At 35.0% G+C, this 23,519-nt stretch overlaps 2 protein-coding genes across 5 annotated transcripts in view; one reads left to right on the forward strand and one right to left on the reverse strand.

Moving 5' to 3' along the window:
* The window catches only part of RALGPS2 (Ral GEF with PH domain and SH3 binding motif 2), a 161,999-nt gene that overhangs the window by 34,261 nt on the left and 104,219 nt on the right, over positions 1-23,519 (reverse strand). The gene's annotated exons all lie outside the window — the stretch shown is intronic.
* On the forward strand, positions 3,951-23,113 carry ANGPTL1 (angiopoietin like 1). Its single transcript, XM_079105945.1, has 5 exons — positions 3,951-4,594; positions 9,620-10,485; positions 20,334-20,527; positions 21,111-21,381; positions 22,749-23,113. The coding sequence occupies exons 2-5, from the start codon at positions 9,663-9,665 to the stop codon at positions 22,934-22,936; spliced, it is 1,476 nt and encodes a 491-aa protein (XP_078962071.1). The 5' UTR covers positions 3,951-4,594; positions 9,620-9,662; the 3' UTR covers positions 22,937-23,113.

Genomic DNA, 23,519 nt, shown 5'->3' on the forward strand with positions numbered 1-23,519 from the left:
AGGTCCAGTAATAACACAAATTCTTTCTTTTTTCAGAAATAACACAAATTCTTGACCTGAACAATGCCAATGAATTATGTCCAGTGGGATATAACTGACTATTGCCCTTGGATGTTGACCAATTTTGCAAATATTTGTTAATTCATTTCAGCATTCCTAACTATTTACATGTGTTATTACTTAGAAGCAAGCACCCCTTGAAATGGTTCCACCTTCCTGATTCCCTTATAAAAATTTGGCATGTATTGATTTTATATTTGTGTGAGATTCATGAATTTATCTTTAAAACAATCATTGTTTGATGCATGTAATATTTGTTATCAATGTTTGTCAAAGACCACAATTTAAGAATTACAGCCTCCCTAAGGAGAGTGAAAAGGTTCTTCAAGGAACTGACACAGGATGTTAGTGCATGTACATCAGTAATAGCAATAAAAGATATGTTAAAGGTGGCGTGCTGGTGCATGCCAGTAATCCCAGTTGCTCAGAAGACTGAGGCAGAAGGATCATGAGTTCAAAGCCAGCCCCCAGGAACTTAACAAAGCTCTTAGCAACACAGGGAGACTCTGTCTCTAAATAAAATATAAAAAAAGGCCGGAGATGTGGCTCAGTGGGTTCAATCCTTAGTACCAAAACAAACAAACAAACAAAAAATGTTAAAAGTAACACAGAACAGGACTGGGATTGTGGCTCAGTGGTAGAGCACTTGTCTAGTATGTGTAAGGCACTGGGTTCGATTCTCAGCACCACATAAAAATGAATAAATATTCATCAACAACTAATAAAAATATTTGAAAAAAATTAACACAGAACAGGTTAAAGCCAAGTTTTATTTACAAAAATTCTATGCAAGAAAATGTCATTCATACCAGGCACAGTGATGCAGACCTGTAATCACAGTGACTGGAGGCTGAGACAGGAGGATCCAAGTTTAAGGCCAGCCTCAACAACTTAACAAGGCCCTTATGTTTCAAAACAAAAAGTGAAAAAGAGCTGATGATGCAGCTCAGTGGTAAAGTGTCCCTGGGTCCAATCCCCAGTAGCAACAAATAAAAACAAACAAAAAAGCACCAAAAAACAAACAAAAAAAATCATTCCCTGCTGATAAGATCAGAGGCAGCTTCAAGGTAGAAGTGGGCTGGGCACTTAAAGGGCCAACTATTACCATTTGTCACTAAATTCAGATGAAAACAGTTACTGCTATGTGAGGACTATTTCAAAAGTGTTTATTCTGAATTGATGTGTTTAAATAAAATACTTTAAAAAAGAACCAGAATATTATCTGTACTGTTCCACTATCTATATGCTCCTTCTTTCTAGAGGTAACCACTATTATGAAGACCCCTTTTCCCCATGACAAGCCTGCATCCCCACATGATATACAATTTACTTTTACTTATCTTTAAACAAAAAAATCATATTTCACATGTGATTAAAATTGAATATTTGTATATTCTAAATAAGTTATAAGCATTTAAAAATAATTAAAAAAATAGTCTGTGATTGCTGTGTCTCACTTTTTATTACCATTTTTTTTCTGCTGGTCAATGCACCTGTGATTCCTTATATTGAGAACAAACCAACGTGTGACTGTATCACAATGTACTGATTTTATCTGACAGACTTCTGAATTGCTTCCCTCCTTCATGTTGCCAGACACCTGTGCGCCCCCTCGTACACATGCGCAAGATTTCCCTACAAGCCCCCGCCCCACCAGAAACTGCTAAGGTTCAGGAGTCTATCAATATTCAACTTTACAAGAGGATGCCAACACTGTTTTTCAAAGCTTTACCAATTCACACTACCATTGACAATGTTTCTATTGATTCATATCTATATGGACAGTTGGTATTATTAATCTTAATATTTGCCAGTCTTATCAGTATAAAATGGTATTACCTGGTATCTTAATTTTCATTTCCTTGACTAGTAATGTCTTTTTGTTTTTTTCCTGATTTCTGTGTTTTAGTACACTGTGGATATTGATCCATTTGTTAGTTAAATTTTATCCTATCATTTCTTAACCCATTGAATAACCTGAACTGTTATCTATCATGCTGCTAAAATTTACTCTGGCAAAGCCATTAATTACTTTCTCATTCTAAATCTTTAAGCATCTCTTTTAGTTTCTCCCTCCTTTGTGATCTCTCTGCAATATTTTAACCATTCCCTTCTCCTTGGTTTTTCCCAGGATGAACTTTCCTAGACTTTTTTTTTTTTTTTGTCTTCATTCTTCTTTTTCCTCACATTCCTAGAAGTTGGTATTTCCCATGGTTTGTCATTAACTCTTCTCTTTTTATACATACTGGCTCTGTGACATCTTGGTTCTACAGCTTCAGTTACCACCTAATTACTGATGAATTTTCAGGTCTTTGTATAGAACTGAATTCTCAACTTTCATTTTTCAACTTAACAAGCCAAACCAACCACTATTTGTTCCTAAACATCTGCCATTTCAATTTCCTGTGTGGGTTAGTGATAGCACTCACTGCTCAAGTAAAAAAGCTTAAAATTGCTTAAATTAAAAAGCACAGGAGAAATTTAACTACCTCATATTTTACCCAAATTAAACTAAAATGTAACCATCAAGTAATACATGATACGAAATATATCAGAGGCTAGAAGCTGGCAGCCCATCTGGCCTAATGTTTTTATTTTATTTTATTTTTTTCCTAATGTTTTTAAAATCAGGTAAAAGCAGAGGAAAAATCTAAATGACTTTCTTTTCCTGAAAAATGGGAAGACCTTGAAATACTGTCTCATAATTCTTCGTGGCCACCACTCAGGTGCCTCAGAGAAGGCGCAGAACTCTTTAAGCTAACGGTAAGGATTCCAGTTTGTTATAACCTTCATTTTCCTGTTATCTTACTTTTGGTTTACTTTCTTATTTATATAACCTGCTTCATGGCTGTCTGGAGCATTTGTGTTTATTAGGCCTTTAGTTTGCGATCCCTAGTATACACCCATGTGACACAAGAATTTGAAGAGACAACTTGATGAAAGGGATGGAAATTAGACTTTACCTCTACCCCTTTCTTTTTTGGTACTGGGGGCTGAATCCAGGAAGGTCCTGGGACATGCTAGGCAAGTACTCTACCACTGAGTTACACCCCCAACCCTACACATTTTAAATAAAGGAAGTAGATCTATAGGGCCTATTGGGAAGGTAAAACCAGAACAAGCTACAGTAACAAGGAGGGGAGAGTATGTGGTATGTATGGGAAGCAGGAGCCCAAAGGCTCTACTGAGAAGCAGCATTTGGCAACTGGGTAATCCAATGAGAGGGTGGTATAATGCTTTGGCATTAGGTTCAAACCCCACTTGTATGTCTCAGCACTTAAGTACTAAACCAAGTCACCTGAGACACCTGTTTGTGTTTCCTCAGTTATTGAATTACTTACTATTTCTTGATTTAATGAAACTCAATAGCACAGTTGGTACTCAACACTTATAAGTTCCCCCCCAGCACCCTGTTTTCACACAGCAGAAACTGGGCCAGAAGAGGGTGAAGTGACTGTCTAGGTCCACACAGCTCATGGGGAGTGTTTTCATTCCACTCAGGGCTGTGTTTGTTTTTAAATGGCAGCACATCAACTAATAACCAGAGTGACCTTATTTAGACAAAAGGGGTCATTTTGTAGGAGAATGTAACATTATATAACTTCAGAATTTAAAAGTATTAGGTTTCTGAAATTTCACTTATTTTTGGTAATTACACAGAAAAGTTTTATCCTAAGAAACATATTACAACAAGCTTCTTATGAGTCTGAAATCTTTTGAAATGGCAACTTAAGTAAAATGCTTAAAAATTTTTGTAGGCTATAAAGAACATTGTTATTATTTAGGTGCTGCCTCCTGGCAAGTTCTAACTCCTCTTCTTTGTTTTAAAAAAAAAAAAAAAAAAAAAAAAAAAAAAAAAAAAAAGCCAAACTCATCAGCCTGCAACTAACTACTTCTAAAGTGCAGCCGAGTACTATTTTTTCAGCAACTTAAAGTCTCTGGCCGCAGACTAAGATGTTTGTTTTATGATTGCCCACTGAACTATAAAATGACAGTCTGTGTCCAGATGGTGGCCTTCCTTCAACCTGCACACAATCTCCCCTTGTTCAGAGCACGCAACCTCCTGCTGATCCCACCACCCCCACCCCTATTTAAGGCCACAGAGAGGAAATCCTAAGGAGGAGGAGCCTTTCCCTCCTAGTCTCCAGCTATTTTTTGGTGACGTAATACGTGGGCTGAACTCGAGTCTGCACAGAAAGACAGGGAATCACTCTTAAGGGGTGTACAGTCTGTCAGCTGCAGCTGTTACTGCGCTTCTCCATGTGGCAGTCAGAGCAAAGCCACAAAGCTTTCTCTGAGGGACTAGACACAGCCCACAGACCAGACCTTCCACTAGACGACTTAAAATTACATAGGTGGCTTGTCAAGTTCAATTAATTAGTCCTATAAAAAGAAAAAAGAAGCTCCTTATTACAGCTTGGATTCAACGGTCCAAAACAAAAATGCAGTTGCCATTAAAGTCACAGATGAACAAACTTCTGCACTGACTTTTAAAAATCAAGAATAAGGGCAGCAATTTTCGGGATTTGAAAAGGTATTTTTATATTTCTTTTATTTTTATTAAAATATACATATATCAAAATGCTAATTATTTTACATTTGTAGTAGTAATTTCAAAATCTATTTAACAAAGAACTTGGGAATATGGTATAATTCATTTCATCTGTAAAGTATTTTATTTTGTAACTTTCTGATGTAAAAACTAGTCATTAAATACTTTATGTTTAATGTATTACTTGAGGTTTGATTTAATGATACTTAGTGCATATGATTGTAGACTAACACATACATGCTTGATTTCTGAAAACAAATGCTTTCATGACCCTAGGAAGACATTTTAAAGAACTGATTAAATATACGCAGTTTATAGTACAGTAATCAACAACAAAGGAATCTGAACTAAATAGGTATGAACATGATCAATTTCTCCTCTCATAGGACAAACAACAAACTGTTGGAGTTCTCAAAGTACTGCTGCAAGACAAAGCTAAGAAGATATCAAATAACCAAAGGCTTTGCAACAAAACAATTATATTCTAACCAAATATTTAACAAATTCTTGTAAAGATTAGGGCATTTCTTGCTATACTTCAGAATTTTACAGTTTTCCAAGTTTACATTTAACAGTAATTTAATTTGGCTAACAAATTAAAACTGCTGAAATTGGAATTACCCAGAAAAGCAAAGTTGTTAATACACAAACAAAACCTAAACCTTCTTACATGTTAGAATTGAGAAGTATTAAGTAGACAGCATTAAAAAATAGAAAACATGAAACTCAAAGAGGTAATTACTTAAACCCATGATTAAAAGGCCAAAAACGTGCAATATTTTTTAAAAGAAATAATTTTGTTAACCATACATAAGAGGTGTCCTTCAACATTCTACCTGGGGGTGGTGTTTAATTATATTAGAGAATTATTAAAAGCAAAATTACTAGTTACCATTTTAACACCTAAGCCACAAGTTTGTTATGATTTGGGGATCCTCTGAACTTTTAAAATTTTTAATGCTAAGAATTTTCAACAAGCAAATAATGGTAAAGGTCAGATGTTTTTCAACTTTGCTTTCATGTCCTTTCCTTAAAGACTCTAGACTCTAAGTACTATGAAGATCTCTGTTAAGCACATATTTTACAAAAGATTCTGATAAAATTTCCAAGCAATACTGGATCTGAAACACTGTCATCTCTCTGTTGCTGCTTGCTATGAAAAGTTCAGGATCTTATCATTAAGCCTCACTTCTTCCCGAAGCTTTGGGCAAGCATTTCAACTGAAACCCACGTCACACAGATAACCATCCTTTTCTGAAATATAGCCAGAGAATGAGGTTGTTCTCAAATCTCTTCCTAGAGCATATTTCACAACCTAGAAGTTCTTTATCTAACACATCCTCAATGCTTCATAAATTTAACTTCATTGCCTCATGCTGTTTTCGGTGCAAGACACAGCCAATTAAATGCCTCTATGAGTTTACCATCTGCAAAGAAGTAATTCCTGGCTTTTATTTTTTCTAATAGCTGGCAATGTAGCAACTACGAAGATAAACAGTACTAATAAAATTAACCCAAATGCATATAAGATGTTATTTTCTTTTCTAAAAACAACCAAGCAAAGATGTAGATTTATATTTAAGTATACTGTAACTAATTTATAACATTCTCTTGGGATCTAGGAAAAACTTAACATATAGAGAAAGGTTTTATGAGGTAACAGATTTATGGATCTTTCACTTTTAAAACTGAACATGTGGGAAAATATTAAATAATATTTTTAGAAAATGTAATAGTCAATGTATTTTAAAAAGCAGTTCTTTACTCATGACGTAGTTAGTCTACTACTTAAGAAATGTGGCTCCTTGCTCTGCTTTAAGTGACAACGAAGTCATTACTTTTGTAAGGACCAGGGGATTATTACTTTTTTTAAAGGAATTTTAGTTGCCTCCTTTAAAATACTAAATCTTATGATTTAATTTTATTGGAACCATAATGACCCAAGACAGAATATAAAACTTAAAAAAAAAATTAATTAACATTTTGACTTTTTTTATTTTTTGGGTTCTCCAATGATAACACTGATACCAAGTCTTGGATAATATGTTCTTAGCTGTTCTATAAAAAAAAAAATCTGTGTATGGTATTAATACAAATTGTTGAATCAGAATATTATTTATAAAATTCTACTTGTTTTTTTTTTTTTTTTTTTTTTTTTTTTGGCGGTGCTGGGGATTGAACCAAGGGCCTCTACCAACTGAGCTATATCCCCAACCCTCTACTTGTTTTCATGATACTTTCTGAATTTTCCTTGTTTCATAGTAGGAATTATTCAACTAAAGCAATTCTATGGTTTAAGAGTTTACATTCTATTATTTAAAAGAAATGAGGGAATTTTAACACTAAGTAAGTTAAATAGGTGAAATGGTAACATTTTTTACTCTCTTAAAAATAAACCACTTAAAAATTCCCAGACTCTGTAAACACAACACAACATCTTTTATTGGATTTAGTAAGGCAATTCTCTTATAATAAAAGTTTCTTTTTCAAAAATAAAATGGAATGAGGATTCTTAAAAGTCTAAATTTTCTACCAATGTCACAAGGCATGGTATGAAAACATAAAAAGTACTTATTCATCTGTGCATTTGGCCATCAGTCAACAATAAAGAGCTCTGATACATTATCATACTCATCTCCCCTATCTTGATTAGGTTGGTATCAGACAACTCTCATTCTTTGCATTACCTGCCTTATCTGTCCACACTAGACACGACGCTGGCTGAACACTCACTGTCAGAGTGAAGTGTGTAGTCCCTCCTCCCCCAGCTGAAGAGTCTCTGCTTCCTGAGACAACCTTTTGTGGGGGATCACAATCTCAAGTCAGATACATAAACATAACTGACAGAACACATATGGAGGAATGGGAACAGCAGCAAAAATGTTGGGGACACAAATGTGGTGGAATCATATCCCAACACGACTCACAAAGGATGGAGTAGTAGAGTGCTTGACTAGCACGTGAGAGGCACTGGGTTCAATCCTCAGCCCCACACAAAAATAAAGAAATAAAATAAAGGTATTGTGTCCATCTATAACAAATTTTTTTAAAAAAGTGACTTATAGGGGCTGGGGATATAGCTCAGTTGCCAGAGTGACTGCCTCGGATGCACAAGGCCCTGGGTTCAATCACCAGCACCACAAAAAAGACTTTTAAGTACCTTTGCATAATTGGGTAATCAGTCAGTGAAAAGAGATACAAGCCAAGAAAATACCATGAAACATAACACATTAAGTTCCCTCTGTAGTCATGACATGACTAAGAAAAAATAGTAGGTCTAGAAATAATGGGAGTAAAAATTCTGAATCCCATTTGAGTGGTCTTTAGCTTCTATAGGACTTTAAAACCTTTGTAAAATGATGCAGCATTTACTTCACAGTCTTGTTGTGAATGAAGTACTACATACATATATGGGATTGTCACAGTGTTACTGACAGAAAACAGAATATGATGCCATACTAATGCAGTGGTCAACTAAAAACTCTGGAGTCTGCCTGGATGCAAAATCTGGGTCTCTTAAAAGCTTTATGAGACTCTTAATAAAGCAATCAACTTCTGAATGTCAGTTTCATCTGAAAATTGACCTCATCAGGTTGTGGTGAGAAGTAAATGACTTACTACAGGTAAAGGTTCAAAGTAGTGCTAGCACTGAGAACGTACCCACAAGGTTCTAAATACTGTACCCTGTGGTGTGGTTATGTTAATGGTGGGCATGAGTAACTTGGGATCTGCCTTCTCAAATTAAGCAACAAGTACTCAGAAAAGCCAACAGAAAGCTCTTGGAGCACCTGCTGTCATCCTTTAAAAAAGCAGCACAGAGAATTAGCTTTGTAAGATGGAAGGTGGGCTGTAACACAGCAGCTTGCTAATGACCCTGAGGAGGAGAACACGCACATCTGCCAGTTACACTGTTCCCACTCTTTTGGGAGGCACATACAAAGGAAGAACTTGGCTCTCAGACTAGTTCCAGCATTTCCTCAGAACTGCACTATAAACAGGCAGTACTTCTCATCTCCCACCACAAACACAATACATTCCAAGCACACATTTGGATACATACACTGATGCTGACCAAGGGCCAGGGAGCCTGAGTCTTAGGCCTGATTCTGATAGTGTGGCCTTGGCCCTCAAAATGCACCTGGGCCCAGAGAGGTTCTTCATATTCAGTTATAGGTACTTTCCTTCCTCTGCTGAATCATCTATAAGCTTATAGCATGTATATGATTATTACTCAGAATAATGACTGTGAGAATTCTATGAATTTTAAACCTGTCAGCAATATCAAAAGCAGATGCTACAAAAAAAAAAATCAACAGATGATGGCAAAACAGTTTAGATTTGTTTATATTTATCTGATAGGTTAAAAAAAATACATAATATTTATGGTAGGGGACCAATTTAATTGAAATTGCAAGATATCAATCTAAAATGCTGACTAGTAAAAGCACCTAGTAATTTCAATTCTAGTTAGGCAAAAATGTTTAAATTAAACCTATGAACACTGTGTACCCTTTACATGGTCTTAAAGAGAGAGCTTTCTCAAGGTAAGAAACGCATCTTACTGGGGTTTCAAAAGACCGATAGCACCTACCAGTGCCTTTGCAGAACCCTACAACAGTGGGCACTGATGGACTCTGCGTAGTGAGCTGGGACCGAAAGGCATTATAGAAAGGTGGTAGCTGAGGGGTTAGCTGCTAAATCTCATTATTAAAAAAAAAAAAAAAAAAAATTGTAGTTGTAGATGGACAGCATGCCTTTATTTATTTTTATGTGATGCTGAGGATCAAACCCAGTGCCTCACACGTACTTGGCAAGCACTCTGCCAAGCTATAGCCCCAGTCCTAAAATCTCATCTTGAAACAAGTATCGAAACATTATAAGTTAGTGTCAAATTTAAGAAATAACGTTGATTCTAATTTATGAAGTATTCCAATTTTCCTTTAGAGTGTTTTTACAGTACTGACTTTAAATGTAGGTTAATATGAACTCTTTACTTTTCCCCCTCAGTGACCTGTTTTCAAGAGACGTCACTGTACAACGCAATTTCAAAATGAAGGCTTTTATTTGGACCCTAGGTGTGCTCCTCTTTCTACTAATGGGCACTGGACACTGTAGAAGTGGGCAGTTGAAAATAAAAAAAATAAACCAGAGGCGATACCCTCGTGCCACAGACAGTAAAGAGGAAACAAAGAAATGTGCATACACATTTCTGGTACCTGAACAAAAAATAACAGGACCAATCTGTGTCAACACCAAAGGGCAAGACACAGGTGCCATCAAAGACATGATCACCAGGATGGACCTGGAGAACCTGAAGGACGTGCTCTCCAGGCAGAAGCAAGAGATAGACGTTCTGCAGCTGGTGGTGGACGTAGACGGAAACATCGTGAACGAGGTGAAGCTGCTGAGGAAGGAGAGCCGGAACATGAACTCTCGCGTCACTCAACTCTACATGCAACTGCTGCACGAGATCATCCGGAAGAGGGACAATTCACTTGAACTTTCCCAGTTGGAAAATAAAATCCTCAATGTCACTACAGAAATGTTGAAGATGGCAACAAGGTACAGGGAACTGGAGGTGAAATACGCTTCCCTGACAGATCTTGTCAATAACCAGTCTGTGATGATCACTCTGTTGGAAGAGCAGTGCTTGAGGATATTTTCCCGACAAGACACCCACGTGTCTCCCCCGCTCGTCCAGGTGGTTCCACAACACATTCCTAACAGTCATCAGTACACTCCTGGTCTGCTTGCAGGTAATGAGATACAGAGGGATCCAGGTTATCCCAGAGACTTAATGCCACCACCTGATTTGGCAACTTCTCCCACCAAAAGCCCTTTCAAGATACCTCCGGTAACTTTCATCAATGAAGGTGAGTCAGTTCCTACTGGTAAAAATAGAAATATGAGGTCAATATGCTTTATGACTTATGAAACGATGCTCATATAAATGCTTACTCTTCATTTTGATGATGCTACTACCCGTGTAAGTTAAGATTTCGATTTTTGTTTTCAATGAATAGTATCAAGAACTGAACTTAAATATATCTCCTCTCCCTGCTTTAAATTTCTAGGAGTTTAAAAAATTGGTTACTCTGTGAAAAAAGCAGCCGTCCCTCCAAGCTCCTAGAGTCTAGGTTTCCTCAGTGACAGGACGTGCCTGCTCGGTAGCCGCCCACGGCGCCTCCAGCTGGGACCTCACTGCTTCTCAATAGTTGGTGTGGTCCCCTCGTGCTGCTCATTCCATCTTCCCTTTTAAAAAGAACTCTTAAGATTTTGCTTCCATTCTCTTCAAGCCTGCAATTATGTGTCCTTACCCCCACCCCACTCTCAGATCACTCATTTATTACTTAGATCAAATATCACATTCATTATTAGAAAGGAAGTCTAATTAGGTCCTGCGTTCTTAGCTCCTTCCTGTAAGGTAATGAAAACAGTTGTATAAAAACCCAGTCTTTTGGCTGTCAGCCTAAAGACGAAAAGATACCTTCCTATTTTCCAAGACTAAACAAATAATAATTTGTACCTGTAGTCAAATAAATACAAATAAGTTTCCAGTACCATAAACCACTGTGCACTGATCTGAGATTTCCTGCCTCTACTCCTTCATTTCATTCCTTCCTCCATTCACTCACTCACTATCAGTCTCAATCTAGAAGCCCAAAAAACAAAGATGAATAATTCTTCTGTTTCATTTTCAAGTTCACTGCCAACTTTCTGAATGAATATCTTTCATTTATATTCATTCATTTTTCACCTGCATCCATTTTTTTTATGAACTGGTTTTCTTCCTTTGAATGGAGGAGAAACCTAAATGCCCAAAGTAAAGATGTAAGAAAATCACACTCATTCACTTACTGAAAAGGTGGACATAAAACATACATAGACTATGAGATAACTTTAAACAACAAAACTACAAAACAAAGGTGGGCAAGAAATACACCACAAAGAATTGACCATTCACCCCTCTGCTTTCTGGGTTTCCACCTTATAGTATTCTGATTCTTCTTACTTTTCTAGGCCTTTCATCCTCTTTCTATGCTGTAAAAAGCCAGCCTTCTTCATAGTATTCTATTTTGGAGGTTTCATGTATCACTGAGGCTTCAAGTGTCACCCTGCCCAGGAGTTCTGCCTTCTGATACTAACCTAAGATGCACGTTTGCATTTGGACACTACCATGACCACCCTTGCCATGGCGGCTTCTACTGAGATACTTTCATTTATCTGTCAATTGAGCAGATTAAGGCTTAACTCTAGGTTTAAAGGTTCATGTTTTGCCTTCCCAGATTCAAACGTACCTACCTAGATCTCCCTCCCTAAAGCATAGGCTAATCCTTCAAAGTATTTTCTGTGTCATATTACACTGAAGTTAATGATTTATTTGTATGTTTCCCTGCTGGCCTGGATGTTTCTGTAAGATAATGAAATTTCTTTTCATTATTTCATCTCCGTATCTAGTCAGGATCAGATGTGGCATATTTTTTAACATAATGAAGGTATTTGAGGAATGAATGAATGAATTAGTAACTAAACTCTAAAATTATTTCCTTTTCTCAAACTAGCATTCTTTTAGAAATAAGTAATTTATCAGCATTAAAGTAGTAATTTATTGAAGGAAATCTAGAAAATAGCAATAAGATTTTTTTTAAAAAAGCATCACTGAAGAGTGAAATACTCAAATAGTTAACATTTTGGTAATAATCTGCAAGTCTCTTTCCTTCTCATAAACATGGTAACCAATATTTCTGGAACTTTTAAAAATAATTTTTCTTTCCTTTGTTTTTCTATTATTATTTTGTTATGATAAATTCCTGTAAGTAAAATTGATAGATTCAATTATTTTGATTTCTCTGTTTTGACTTGTGTTGCTGCTCATTCCCCCATCTGGCCTATGCACACGCCCAACTGAATTCGGTCCATGTCTCCCATTTCTGCTCAGAGCCAGAACCATTAACATATTCAAATTACCCACAGCAGTAGCTAGAAGACAGAGGCTTCCTGAGTTACTAGCTGTGTGGCTTGGGAGGAGGGGGCAGACTTCTCTGTATTTCAGTTTCCTCATCTGTAAAATAGTAATACTGCTGCTACTACTACTACTTACACCTCATGGAATTTAACACTTGAAGACTGGTTACAGTAGTGCCTGGCACTCACGTTTCCTTTTACTAAGAACCGTACAATAGCTTGCCAACTGTTCTACCTCTGTTTTCTCTCTCCATCAAAACATATTCTGCATTGTCACCAGATTCATCTTCAGCTACCCAAACATCACACTTCTGGCTCAACAGTTCCCCACCACAAATACAAAAAGTCCAATAAGCTTAGTCTGACTAACAATAATGTCCTCTCCTAAGAATAAAGACTACTGTGTTAGTTTCCCTTCCATTAGTTTTCTTCGTAAAACCCACCTCTGCTCCAGTGAAGTGAATCTACTCATTTTCTCCTATTTTCCATTACTTTTATTTGATAAAATTACAAAGCTGAAATCAAATGAAATAAACAAACAAACAAGTGGTAATTTCTCCCTAAAGCCCTTGCTCATTCCCACAGGCTTAAAGTGATCTTTGTTCTCCATGAACACCTCTACTCTCTGATACGAGTGGTATTTCATATAGTCTCTCTTGGATTATCAGTTACCGTTACATGTATAGACAGTACATCTAAATAAAATGCCTTCCAACTATACATAAGCTCTTCCTTGATGGATGGATATTGCATCTCATCTGCAGCTAAATTAAACATTAGCTGATTTTACAGCATTTTATATAATATTTTAAAGTTGACATTCCAAAGACCTTCAATGAAAATATCTTACTTATTATACTGTACTGGATTCACTCAGTATAAACTGTTCTAAGAGTAGCAACGGTCCAGAGTATCATTAAATTAAGTAAATGATGATTTTCAAAATGAAGATGTATAAAAAATGATCCACTGAATTCTATAGAAAGAAAAACATTTATTTTTGGTAGACGTCTAAAAAATTGTTTTGCGTAAGCTTTTAAAGTATATAATGTATCAACACAGTAGTTTGTATATATAATTTATAAATAAACAAAACCGAGGCATGTGGATTTTTAAAAACCAATGGTGTGTGCAACTACCTATGTGTGTGAAAGTACGGAGGTGACTGCTGTGGCGCATTCTATATAGTCCCTCAATCTTAAGTGGAAAGTACCACCAATTCTAGCAGAAATGATCAATCACATATTTATACAGTGACAAACTGACAATGAAAATGCTTATAGCAAAATGAAAAATATCAGTTCCAGATTTTATTATATATTGAGATTTAAAATGATAACAAAACCCTCTAATATTACGAACACAAATCCCATCCTAGAGATTTAGCATGTCCAAATATTTTACACATAATTTGCTTTAATGAAACAATGGTGTGCATATCCCCAATAAGCCAATTTTTAATGTAAAAATTAAGGATAGGTAACTTTTCCTTTTATTCATGATTTATTATTTTAAGTAAATCCTACCTCCTTGTTCTATAAATGGTCTTTTAAATTCAAGTCCACGATTAATTACACCATTAGAATTATCACACTAATCAGTAAACTAATGAGCAAGAGAAAGAGCACAGAATTTGGAAAACCTGGCTGCACCACTACCTTTGCCATGTGACCTTGGGTAAGTCAATTTGCCTGCCTTTTTCTGTATGTGCCTTTGTAGAAGGAGATTGTAGAAGTGCTGATTGGACTAGATGATTCTCATGTGCTTTTACAGTCCTCATACTCTGATTATTACCAAATATAAATTATTATTAACAACAACAAACAGGCTTGCTGTTTTCTTTATATAATGTGCTGAATTATTTGCTCATGTTATGTCACAATTCTCTGGAAATAACTTCTGGTGCTGTTTGGGCACTTGAACAAAAAGGGCACCAATGGGTGTCTACTGCTGTATGTATGCTTCTGAACCCCCACGGTCACTCTAAAGTCTTTAAGTGTATAACGGGAAAATAATGACAATTTGTATTATTTTGAAAGGTGTTCAGCCAGTTACAAAAAGAAAAGGACTGTCATTCTCCTTATATGAGGTAGTCAAATTCATAGAGACAGAAAGGAGAAAGGAGAACAGATGTTGTCAGTTTTTTGGGGAAAGGTCAATGAGGACGCTACAATTTTTAAAAAAGGTGATATAATGACAATTTCATATTTTCTTTTGAAATGGTTATAAGAAAATGTATCTGAAAAAGTATAGGGAATAATAATGTTTTAGTTAAAAAATGTTTTACAGAAATATTACTTTCACTCGACCTTAAAAATAAAGTATTTGGGAAAATAATTATACATCTGGAAAGCAGTCCACTAATGCAAATCTTAACTGGACTATTTGCAGTCTGCTCCTTGGGCTAGCGTTTTATAAAAGAAAAATTTAAATTTTTACAAAGTAAATTTTAAAAATAAGTTCATTCTTTGTAGTCAATGGAGTTGAGAAAGCTCCTTCACAGTATAAGAGCAAAGATTTGAGTATCAGCAAACTTGGATTTTGGCCAGCTTTTCTAAGGCACAAATGCCTTTGTGTAAAGACCGCCCCCTTGTGGGGAGACTGTTGTGGCTGCATGAGGAGATGCGTGAAGAACACATTCACTCTTGTTCTGGTGTGGTCTGACCACCACACATTTTAATAGTTTGCGCATGTCTATTTATGTACCTTGCCATGTCAGATAAATGGGGGTCTTAAAAGGTAAGCTTAAATGGTTAAATTTGAGGCACAGTCATTAGATATTAAAAAAATGTGCTTTTTAGTGGCAGGTTTGTTTTAAATCATAGAATATTCATGTTTTTGAAATAATTTGTACTGTCTTCTATTAGTAAATTCTCAGGTTCAATTTTCAGTGGAATATTTATATTAATACTTTATAAAATATTTGCCTCAAACTTCCTTCTCTTGAAATGAACATAGTTATACTTAACTCACAACCAGATTAAAAAGTTCATCTCTTAGAAGATTCTATTTGCTAGCCAATTCTCTAAATTTATGCTTTTTATTTCTCTTATCACAAAGAGGATTTTTCTTGTAATTTAAGGTACTTAAAAAAAGTTCATGTTAAGATGGCTTCCTTATATGGGTTTATAATGAAAAATACATTTTGGAAAATAATGTGGTACAACAAGTCAAAATTTTTCTACACTTGATCTTAGCCAAAAGTTGGAAGAGTGGTAGTCAGTATTTTCCTATGAATCAAATTCTACAAATTGGAATTTATTAGCCCTACATAAACTTTAATCATCACACAAACTGCAGGAGAGAGAGACTGGTACTTCAACTCAATTTACAGAATTCCGGTTTTCTGCTATGAGAATAATCCAAATGTGTATCAGGTAAGATGAAAACTATTTCAAGATTATTCAATGCAAGAAAAAGGTTACTACAAGTCTTAAAGAAAGGATAAATACCCCTTTATCATTAACAAATTCCTGACCCACATGTCAAATTTTGTTTCTGATAATATGCAAGCTAACAAGTTAAATTTGACCTCTTGAGACTAAAGTTGGTAATTTTCTATTAGAGATTTAAGAATTCCAAAATCTAGTCTCGTATGATACTTAGAAAGAAGTAAAACATTTAATATAGGAATAAATTATAATCGAATTCTAGAGCAGAAAGTAAATAAGATATACAAATAATAAGAAAATGTTTCTGTCACTATCAACAGTCTGCACTGGGCTAAGACAGATTAATGGTTTATTTATTAAAATAAACAAATATTGAATTCTGATACTATCTTTACTTAGGAGAAAAAGCACTGCTAATTTTATCCATGTGTTCTGGAAAAGGATTTCAACTAAATTTTCCTAAGTCTTTATATTAACAAAGTCTAATGGACAACCAAATTAAACATGAAGCCCACTGCCAAAAAATGGAATGAAAAATAAAGTTGAAGATAATTTTAAATTTGCATAAATTGAAGTTTTGTCAAATCAAAGCAGGATTCAGAAAATCATTCACTTAAACATCTGAGTACCATTAAACAGCAGAAAAGGAGTTTAGGAATATGTAACAAATGGTAGTTGACAAATAGAGGTTAATCTGAAAATCTGAAATGTCCCCCAAACCTGAAACTTGAACATATTCCAAAATCCAAAAATTGCCAAAATTGGAAACACTTTTGGTCTGAAGTATTTTGGATAAGGGATATTCAACCTAAATTCTGTCAACATTCAACACATCTTGACATTTCTAAATGTCTTCCAGCAATTCAAATACCCCAATGAAAGTCCAACTTTCAAATATACACATATATGTAAAACAAAAACTGTCAGAACTATGCTCAAATGAGTGCACAGTAAACATTTACAAAGATGACAATCAGAACAAGCAATGCAAAAGTGACAGAACATGCAAATTTCTGAAATGAGAGAAATATTTATGTGTATTACAACAAAACCATTTTGTGTACGCACTAACTACAGTACCAATAGGTTTTAAAATAAAAGGAATGTTCCTCAGACATCCTTGACTTCTCTGAAAGTGACAACTTTGAGGAAAATTTCTGGCTAACTTTGGAAATAGCCATGACCACACTTTTAAACAGAAGCAGTCAAGCAACTGACTGTGCCAGGCTCTACAGCCTACCTGAAAAGTTGTAACATCACCCTCAGCCATTTTTACTTGAGACATAAGAAACTTGGTAACTGCTCTGTTAAGACCAAGCGCTCTTGTCTCCATGCCTCAGCACACGTTACCCATGTGTGGCCTTAATTAGACCTACTACTCCCAATGGCTTCTTCATCTTCACACCTGAGCTCAGACAGAGGCAGGATCCAATTTTCCCCTCAAATTTCAGTTAAATCTTAGCCATAGTTACCATCAAAATACTTAATTACTGTAGTGGAATTTTCCTCATGTAATTTCTCCCACCTGCCCCTTGACTCTAAGGTTGTTTAACCCTTTAGCCCAGAATAGAGTAGATGCAGAAATTTCTTAATGCAGAACTAAGGAAAACATGGCAAGCATGCCTATCAGATCATTTAGTTCAAATATCTTCATGCCTAAGTGAACTCAAATTTACACACAATCACTAACCATGCACCTGGGTGTCAAACTTCATATTTCCTTCCTTCTCACTATCACATAGGAAATTCAAGTTCTGTAAATTTCATCCTATCTGAAATATGGCTTCTCTACCCTTCTTTGACCACAATGCATGCTTCTGTAATATGAAATAGCTCATATGTGACTGAGGAAAAGGAAAATTTAATATTCGTAGAAGAAAGAAGTCACACCAGTTTACATGGGATTTTTTCCCAGGCATTTTAATGTCTGGTGTCACAAGAACCCGAGGATGAATACAAAGTATGCTAACAGCTAAAACCAGCTATTATTTTTAGTTCGTGAACTTGCAGAACAGAAATATTTCTCTGCAGTAGAAATAACTATACATTAATCTTTAACTGGTCATATTAAATTTATAAATTAAATAAGCATGTTTATTAAGTAAGCTATTTAAGTTGTTAAGTAAGCTATTACTGTGTGTTAACATCAGGAATAGAAGAGTAAAGAAAGGACCAACAGTTACTGATGAAGATTACTTTGCTAAGTACTCTTAAGGGCTCTGAATATTTTGACCAAGATGATTCCACCCCAGGAATACAATAATGTTACACTTATAATTGCTATAATTTCCCATATTAACAAAGAAGGAAAAATCCCATCACTATCTCAGTGACAGATTAAAAAAAAGCCTTTGGAAAAATACAAATCCATTAATGACAAACAAAAACAAATAAATAATCTGTCAGCAAACTAGGAAAACAAAGAACAAGAACTTTAAAGTACTTATTATAGCTATCTTGAGGTATTGCTAAAGAATGCAAAAATAAGGAAATATCAAGAGAGAAAAACAAATGAAATTGAAACCCTATCAGTAAAAAGTGTAATGCCTAAAATAATACAACCTGAGGAGGACACCATAAATCTTTCCAGTTTCTCTCTCTCTTTTTTTTTTTTACTAGTAATCTGTAGTGTTTGTTGACATGGTATAATTTTTGAAAATCTGAAACATAATCGAATATGGAATACAGAGAAACATGTTCTCTTGGCTTTTGTGTGTACTACTCAGTTTCCTTGAGCAGACTGACTCATTTATTTAACAAAAAATTACTAATACCAAAAGTTACATCAGTTGAGACAAGAAGTCAGAAGAAAGCAAAACATTATCTCCTTCCCTGAAAAACAGTCCTGAAAGAAGAGCTCACAATCTCTGAGAATCTCTTCTAGTGACAGATGCGTATCTACTTAATGAAGCTAATTCTGTTCTACTAAAGCCCAAAAGGGACACCAAATTCTTTGTACTGTACACTTAACACACTTCTTAAAATTTTAACAGTTCTATTATCCTTATCAAAACCAAATTCTTGTAAGAACTTTACTAGATTTTCTATTTTCACTTAATTTCTAAAAACTATGAATTTTAAAAACTTCTAGCAAATAAAAAAATTTAGCAATAGGAATTTCTGCATGTTTCTTCTAATAAATCTTTAGGATAATTCTTGTTTTTGAATCATAATTTTTCCCAAGCTTATAAAAAAAGGACTCAAAATACTGGTAACAGATGAAATTAAAGAATAGTTAATAAAACTAGATACTATCTTTCTCTAGATTCCATAATGTAGAAATCACAATGTAAAGAATCAGAGATTCTACATGTGACTTTACAAAACGCTATGTCATTTAAAAATTTTGAAGAACTTATTAGTTGATTAAAGGGAGAATATCTTAAACTATGAAATAACAGGAGGGCAAATGCAGTACAGTAGTTCAGGGCACAGACTCTGGGACTACAAAGAGACAGGTTTATATCCAGGTTTGCTACCACCCAAGAAACAGCCCTTCCCTAACTGTTCTTCTGCACAAAGTTTGTACACTTTCACAGGGTAGTTGTGCAGAGAGTCATAAACTGATACAATGTGGAAGAAAGGCATTTAGGTCAACATTCTTGAAATGCATTTTTATGGGCTGTTAGTAACTGTTGAATGAGGGAAAATAAGAGATTCTCTAAGTCTGGGACACTGGTTTCTTTCAGGGTTTCTCAGTTTTAATATATGAATGTATACCATGAGTTTCTAAAAGGGAAATATTTAGGATTTCTAATACTTATTTGACTTTGTTACTTCATTTCACTGAGTATCTCAAAGGACTAGTGTGTTTCACTAAAATCAAATTTAGGAAATTGTAAATTGGGTACCATGATGATATATATAAGTGTGTTTAAATCCCCTTGATCAATCCCACAGCATTTTTATAATATAAAAAAGGGAAGCCAGTAAAAATGAAGATACTTTGTACAGTAATGACAAAAATCAAATGAAACTTCCAGGTCCAATGATAGAAATAAATATTGATACATCAACATCAAGGACTATTTCATAGTAATTATAAGCGTTAGAATGGAAACTATAGCTTCATGGAAATGTTTGTTAAATTAGAAGACAGAATCCAATTTTCTACTTGTTTTAGGGTTTTAGCAATACACACAGCGGCAAAGCAGAAGAATGGGAAATGAAATGAGTTAATGTTACAAATAAGGGATTGGAATAATCCTTTTAGTTAGTTTCTTTAACTTTTATAGTATTGTATACACAAGAGATAAAGAGTGGTTTTGTAAAGAAAAATGTAAAGGTAAGAATCGTGATTAAAATTATTTTAATATCTCTTTTCATATTAAGTTTTCTGGTGATTAATGGTATTTAAATCACAGGGCCATTCAAAGACTGTCAGCAAGCAAAAGAAGCTGGGCATTCAGTCAGTGGGATTTATATGATCAAACCTGAGAACAGCAATGGACCAATGCAGTTATGGTGTGAGAACAGTTTGGATCCTGGGGGTTGGACTGTGATTCAGAAAAGAACAGATGGCTCTGTCAACTTCTTCAGAAACTGGGAGAATTATAAGGTAAATCACAGGGCTCAGACTGAGGGGAGGTGAAACAAAGCAGTGCTCGCATTGTCTCATACATTAATTTTACTTAAAAGAGAGCTAAAGATAATCTTTTCTAAAACACATGCTATCATTTTTAATGAGTAACCCATAATAATAATATTACATATCCTTTGACAAAGATGGGGACAGAAATCGTCTACTTTCAGGGAAAAAAACGGCTCTCTGAATGAGTATGAGACAGATAAAGAATCTCTTTTAAGGATGTAGGTAGTTCACTAGTTAATGTTTTCAGTAGCTATGAATTTATTTTGTTCTCTTTTGCCTTTGTCTTATCTGTAGGGTTTGAAGCTAACTAGCTATGAAAAACAAAGACAAAAACAAAACCCCCTGAGGTAGTAAGAGAAAGCAAAGTGAAACCAAGTAGCAGTGTGGAGCTTACAAAAACCAGGTGATTTACTAAAACAGAAGCTCACCTGTACCACTGGAATGGCCAATATCCTTCTGCTACTGAATGTTTTAAAATTTATCTACGCTAATGTTTACTATCTCTATACTTATTTATGCACTCATGTTTCTTTTTTTTTTTAATTAACAGAAAGGGTTTGGAAACATTGGTGGAGAATATTGGCTTGGATTGGAAAATATCTATATGCTTAGCAATCAAGATAATTATAAGTTGTTAATTGAATTAGAAGACTGGAGTGATAAAAAAGTCTATGCAGAATACAGCAGCTTTCGTCTGGAACCCGAAAGTGAATTCTACAGACTGCGCCTGGGAACTTACCAGGGAAATGCAGGGGATTCTATGATGTGGCATAATGGAAAACAATTCACCACACTGGACAGAGATAAAGATATGTATGCAGGTGAGTAAGAAAAAATGACATTGGGCTAGGGCTACAGTTTAGCAGTAGAGTGCTTTCCTAGCATGCACAAGGCCTGGTTTGCTCGGCACCACAGAGACACACAAAAACACCAAAAATAAAACAAATTTCATGAAAGTCACTTCACCTGCTATACATTAATCTTGTTATTAAAGTACATGCTACTAAATCTTTTCAAAAAGGTCGTGTGGACATGGTCAAAGGGAATACAACCTATTGAAAGAAACAATTTTTGGGGGATCTCTTCCAAGTGGGATCTTTGTGGAAAACAAGGGTAAAAATAAAGCAAAATGAAACCAAATTCATTTGAAAATAAAATTTCCCCTCAAATTCAATGCTCATTATATACCTCCCATATGCCAGTACTGCTGTAGGTGCTGGTGATACAGCAGTGAACCAAGTTTCTGCCCTCTGTTACTTACCACTAAGGAGGAGACAAAAATCATTTACTAGGTAGCCATGTATGCTCTAATGAAAATAAAACCAAGTAAGGGAACAGAGTGATGGGCAGGAGAGCCTAGGACATGTTCTGTTTTATGCAGGTGGCCAGGAAAGGCGATTGTGAGAGGGTGTTATTTGACTAGAGACCTGCAGGAAGAGAAGAGGGCAATTCATTTGGATGTATGGTGTAAGAGCAGTTCTTAGAGAGGAACAGTTAGAGATGGTGAAGACGGTGAAATGTGGAACAATAATGCAAAACAGCTTGATCGAGAGGGAAAACTAACATTTTAATTAGAAAACTAAACCATCCATATAATGCTAAATATAATTCTCATATACTCTGCCTTTTAAACTTGGGTTTCTGGCACTGATAAAGACACAGCCACCAAGAAAAATGATTTATTTTTCTCTTTAGTTGTTATCTTAGCAAGCAGCATTAGGGTCTCTGTTTAACCTATTTCACACTGGAAAAGAGGGAGAAGAAAGATATGACCATAACATATGCCTTGTGTGTTTACAGAAAGTCAATTGATTTTTGGTAGAGCTATTTTATTTCATGCGATTTTAGTATGAGATCTCAGTTTCTCCTAAGCTTGACCCTCTGCCTTAGCCGACTCTGTGTCTTTCTTTTCCCAGTCTTTCCCAGTTATGTCTCACAAACACTGGGCTTTTACTTACCCTGCTACTTAGAAAATCACATCTTAAAACAAAAACAAGCACGTATTAAGCAAGTACAAAGCAAAATAAAAAGACAATTCAAAGAGGTCTTTCAAGTAGAGCAATTGAATAAATGAAAGAAAACTAAAATAAGGTTAACTAAGATGAGTAAGGAAAGCTCAACTTAAATTATTCCAAAGGTACCGCACTTAGAACCAACTTTCACTTTGATATCTGTTTTTTCCTCAAAGGAAACTGCGCCCACTTTCATAAAGGAGGCTGGTGGTACAATGCCTGTGCACATTCTAACCTAAATGGAGTATGGTACAGAGGAGGCCATTACAGAAGCAAGCACCAAGACGGAATTTTTTGGGCAGAATACAGAGGCGGGTCATATTCTTTGAGAGCAGTTCAGATGATGATCAAGCCTATTGACTGAAGATGGTCCCCAACTTAAATGACACAGAATCTTGTATTTTTTCAGCTCTCAAGAATGTAAATGTTACATGTACATAACTTTGCACAATTTTTTTCTACAGATACATTTTATAAAATGTATTTTACCATAATTATGAAAAGAGATCTATAAATGTAGTTTCATCTTCTTGCAATATACTACAAAAGATTATTTGTATCCATATCCTAGCTATTTTAAAATTATACTGACTGAATACAAGCCAAGTTTGTTTTCTAAAATGTAAATATTTGCCAACAATGTAAAACAAACCTTAGTTTTATTTTAAAGCAAAACTAAATACATGATCAAGATATTTAGCAATTTATTTAAAAACTATGAGATCACTCTAACTTCCAATGAAAAATAATTTTAAGATTTCAACCAAGTAATACAGTTTATTTATAAAAACACAGACAGGAAATTAGAGAGAAATCTCTAATTTTGTCAATAGAAAACACATTTTTCCAATGAATAAAAGTATACTTAAAAATGAATTTCTGGCCTTCATGTGTAATGATTACATTTGAACTCTTGACAATACAAAGAAATAAATGATGTACAGTAT

The sequence above is a fragment of the Sciurus vulgaris genome, assembly GCF_902686455.1.
Source record: "Sciurus vulgaris genome assembly, chromosome: 12".
In the NCBI taxonomy this organism is placed as follows: domain Eukaryota; kingdom Metazoa; phylum Chordata; class Mammalia; order Rodentia; family Sciuridae; genus Sciurus; species Sciurus vulgaris.

Bases quoted from the DNA above. Each gene is read 5' to 3' on its own strand.
- ANGPTL1 (XM_079105945.1), top strand. From the start codon at position 9,663: ATGAAGGCTTTTATTTGGACCCTAGGTGTGCTCCTCTTTCTACTAATG. The intron at 10,486-20,333 runs GTGAGTCAGTTC...TTTAAATCACAG, and splicing joins GGTAACTTTCATCAATGAAG to GGCCATTCAAAGACTGTCAG. The intron at 20,528-21,110 runs GTAAATCACAGG...TTTAATTAACAG, and splicing joins GAAACTGGGAGAATTATAAG to AAAGGGTTTGGAAACATTGG.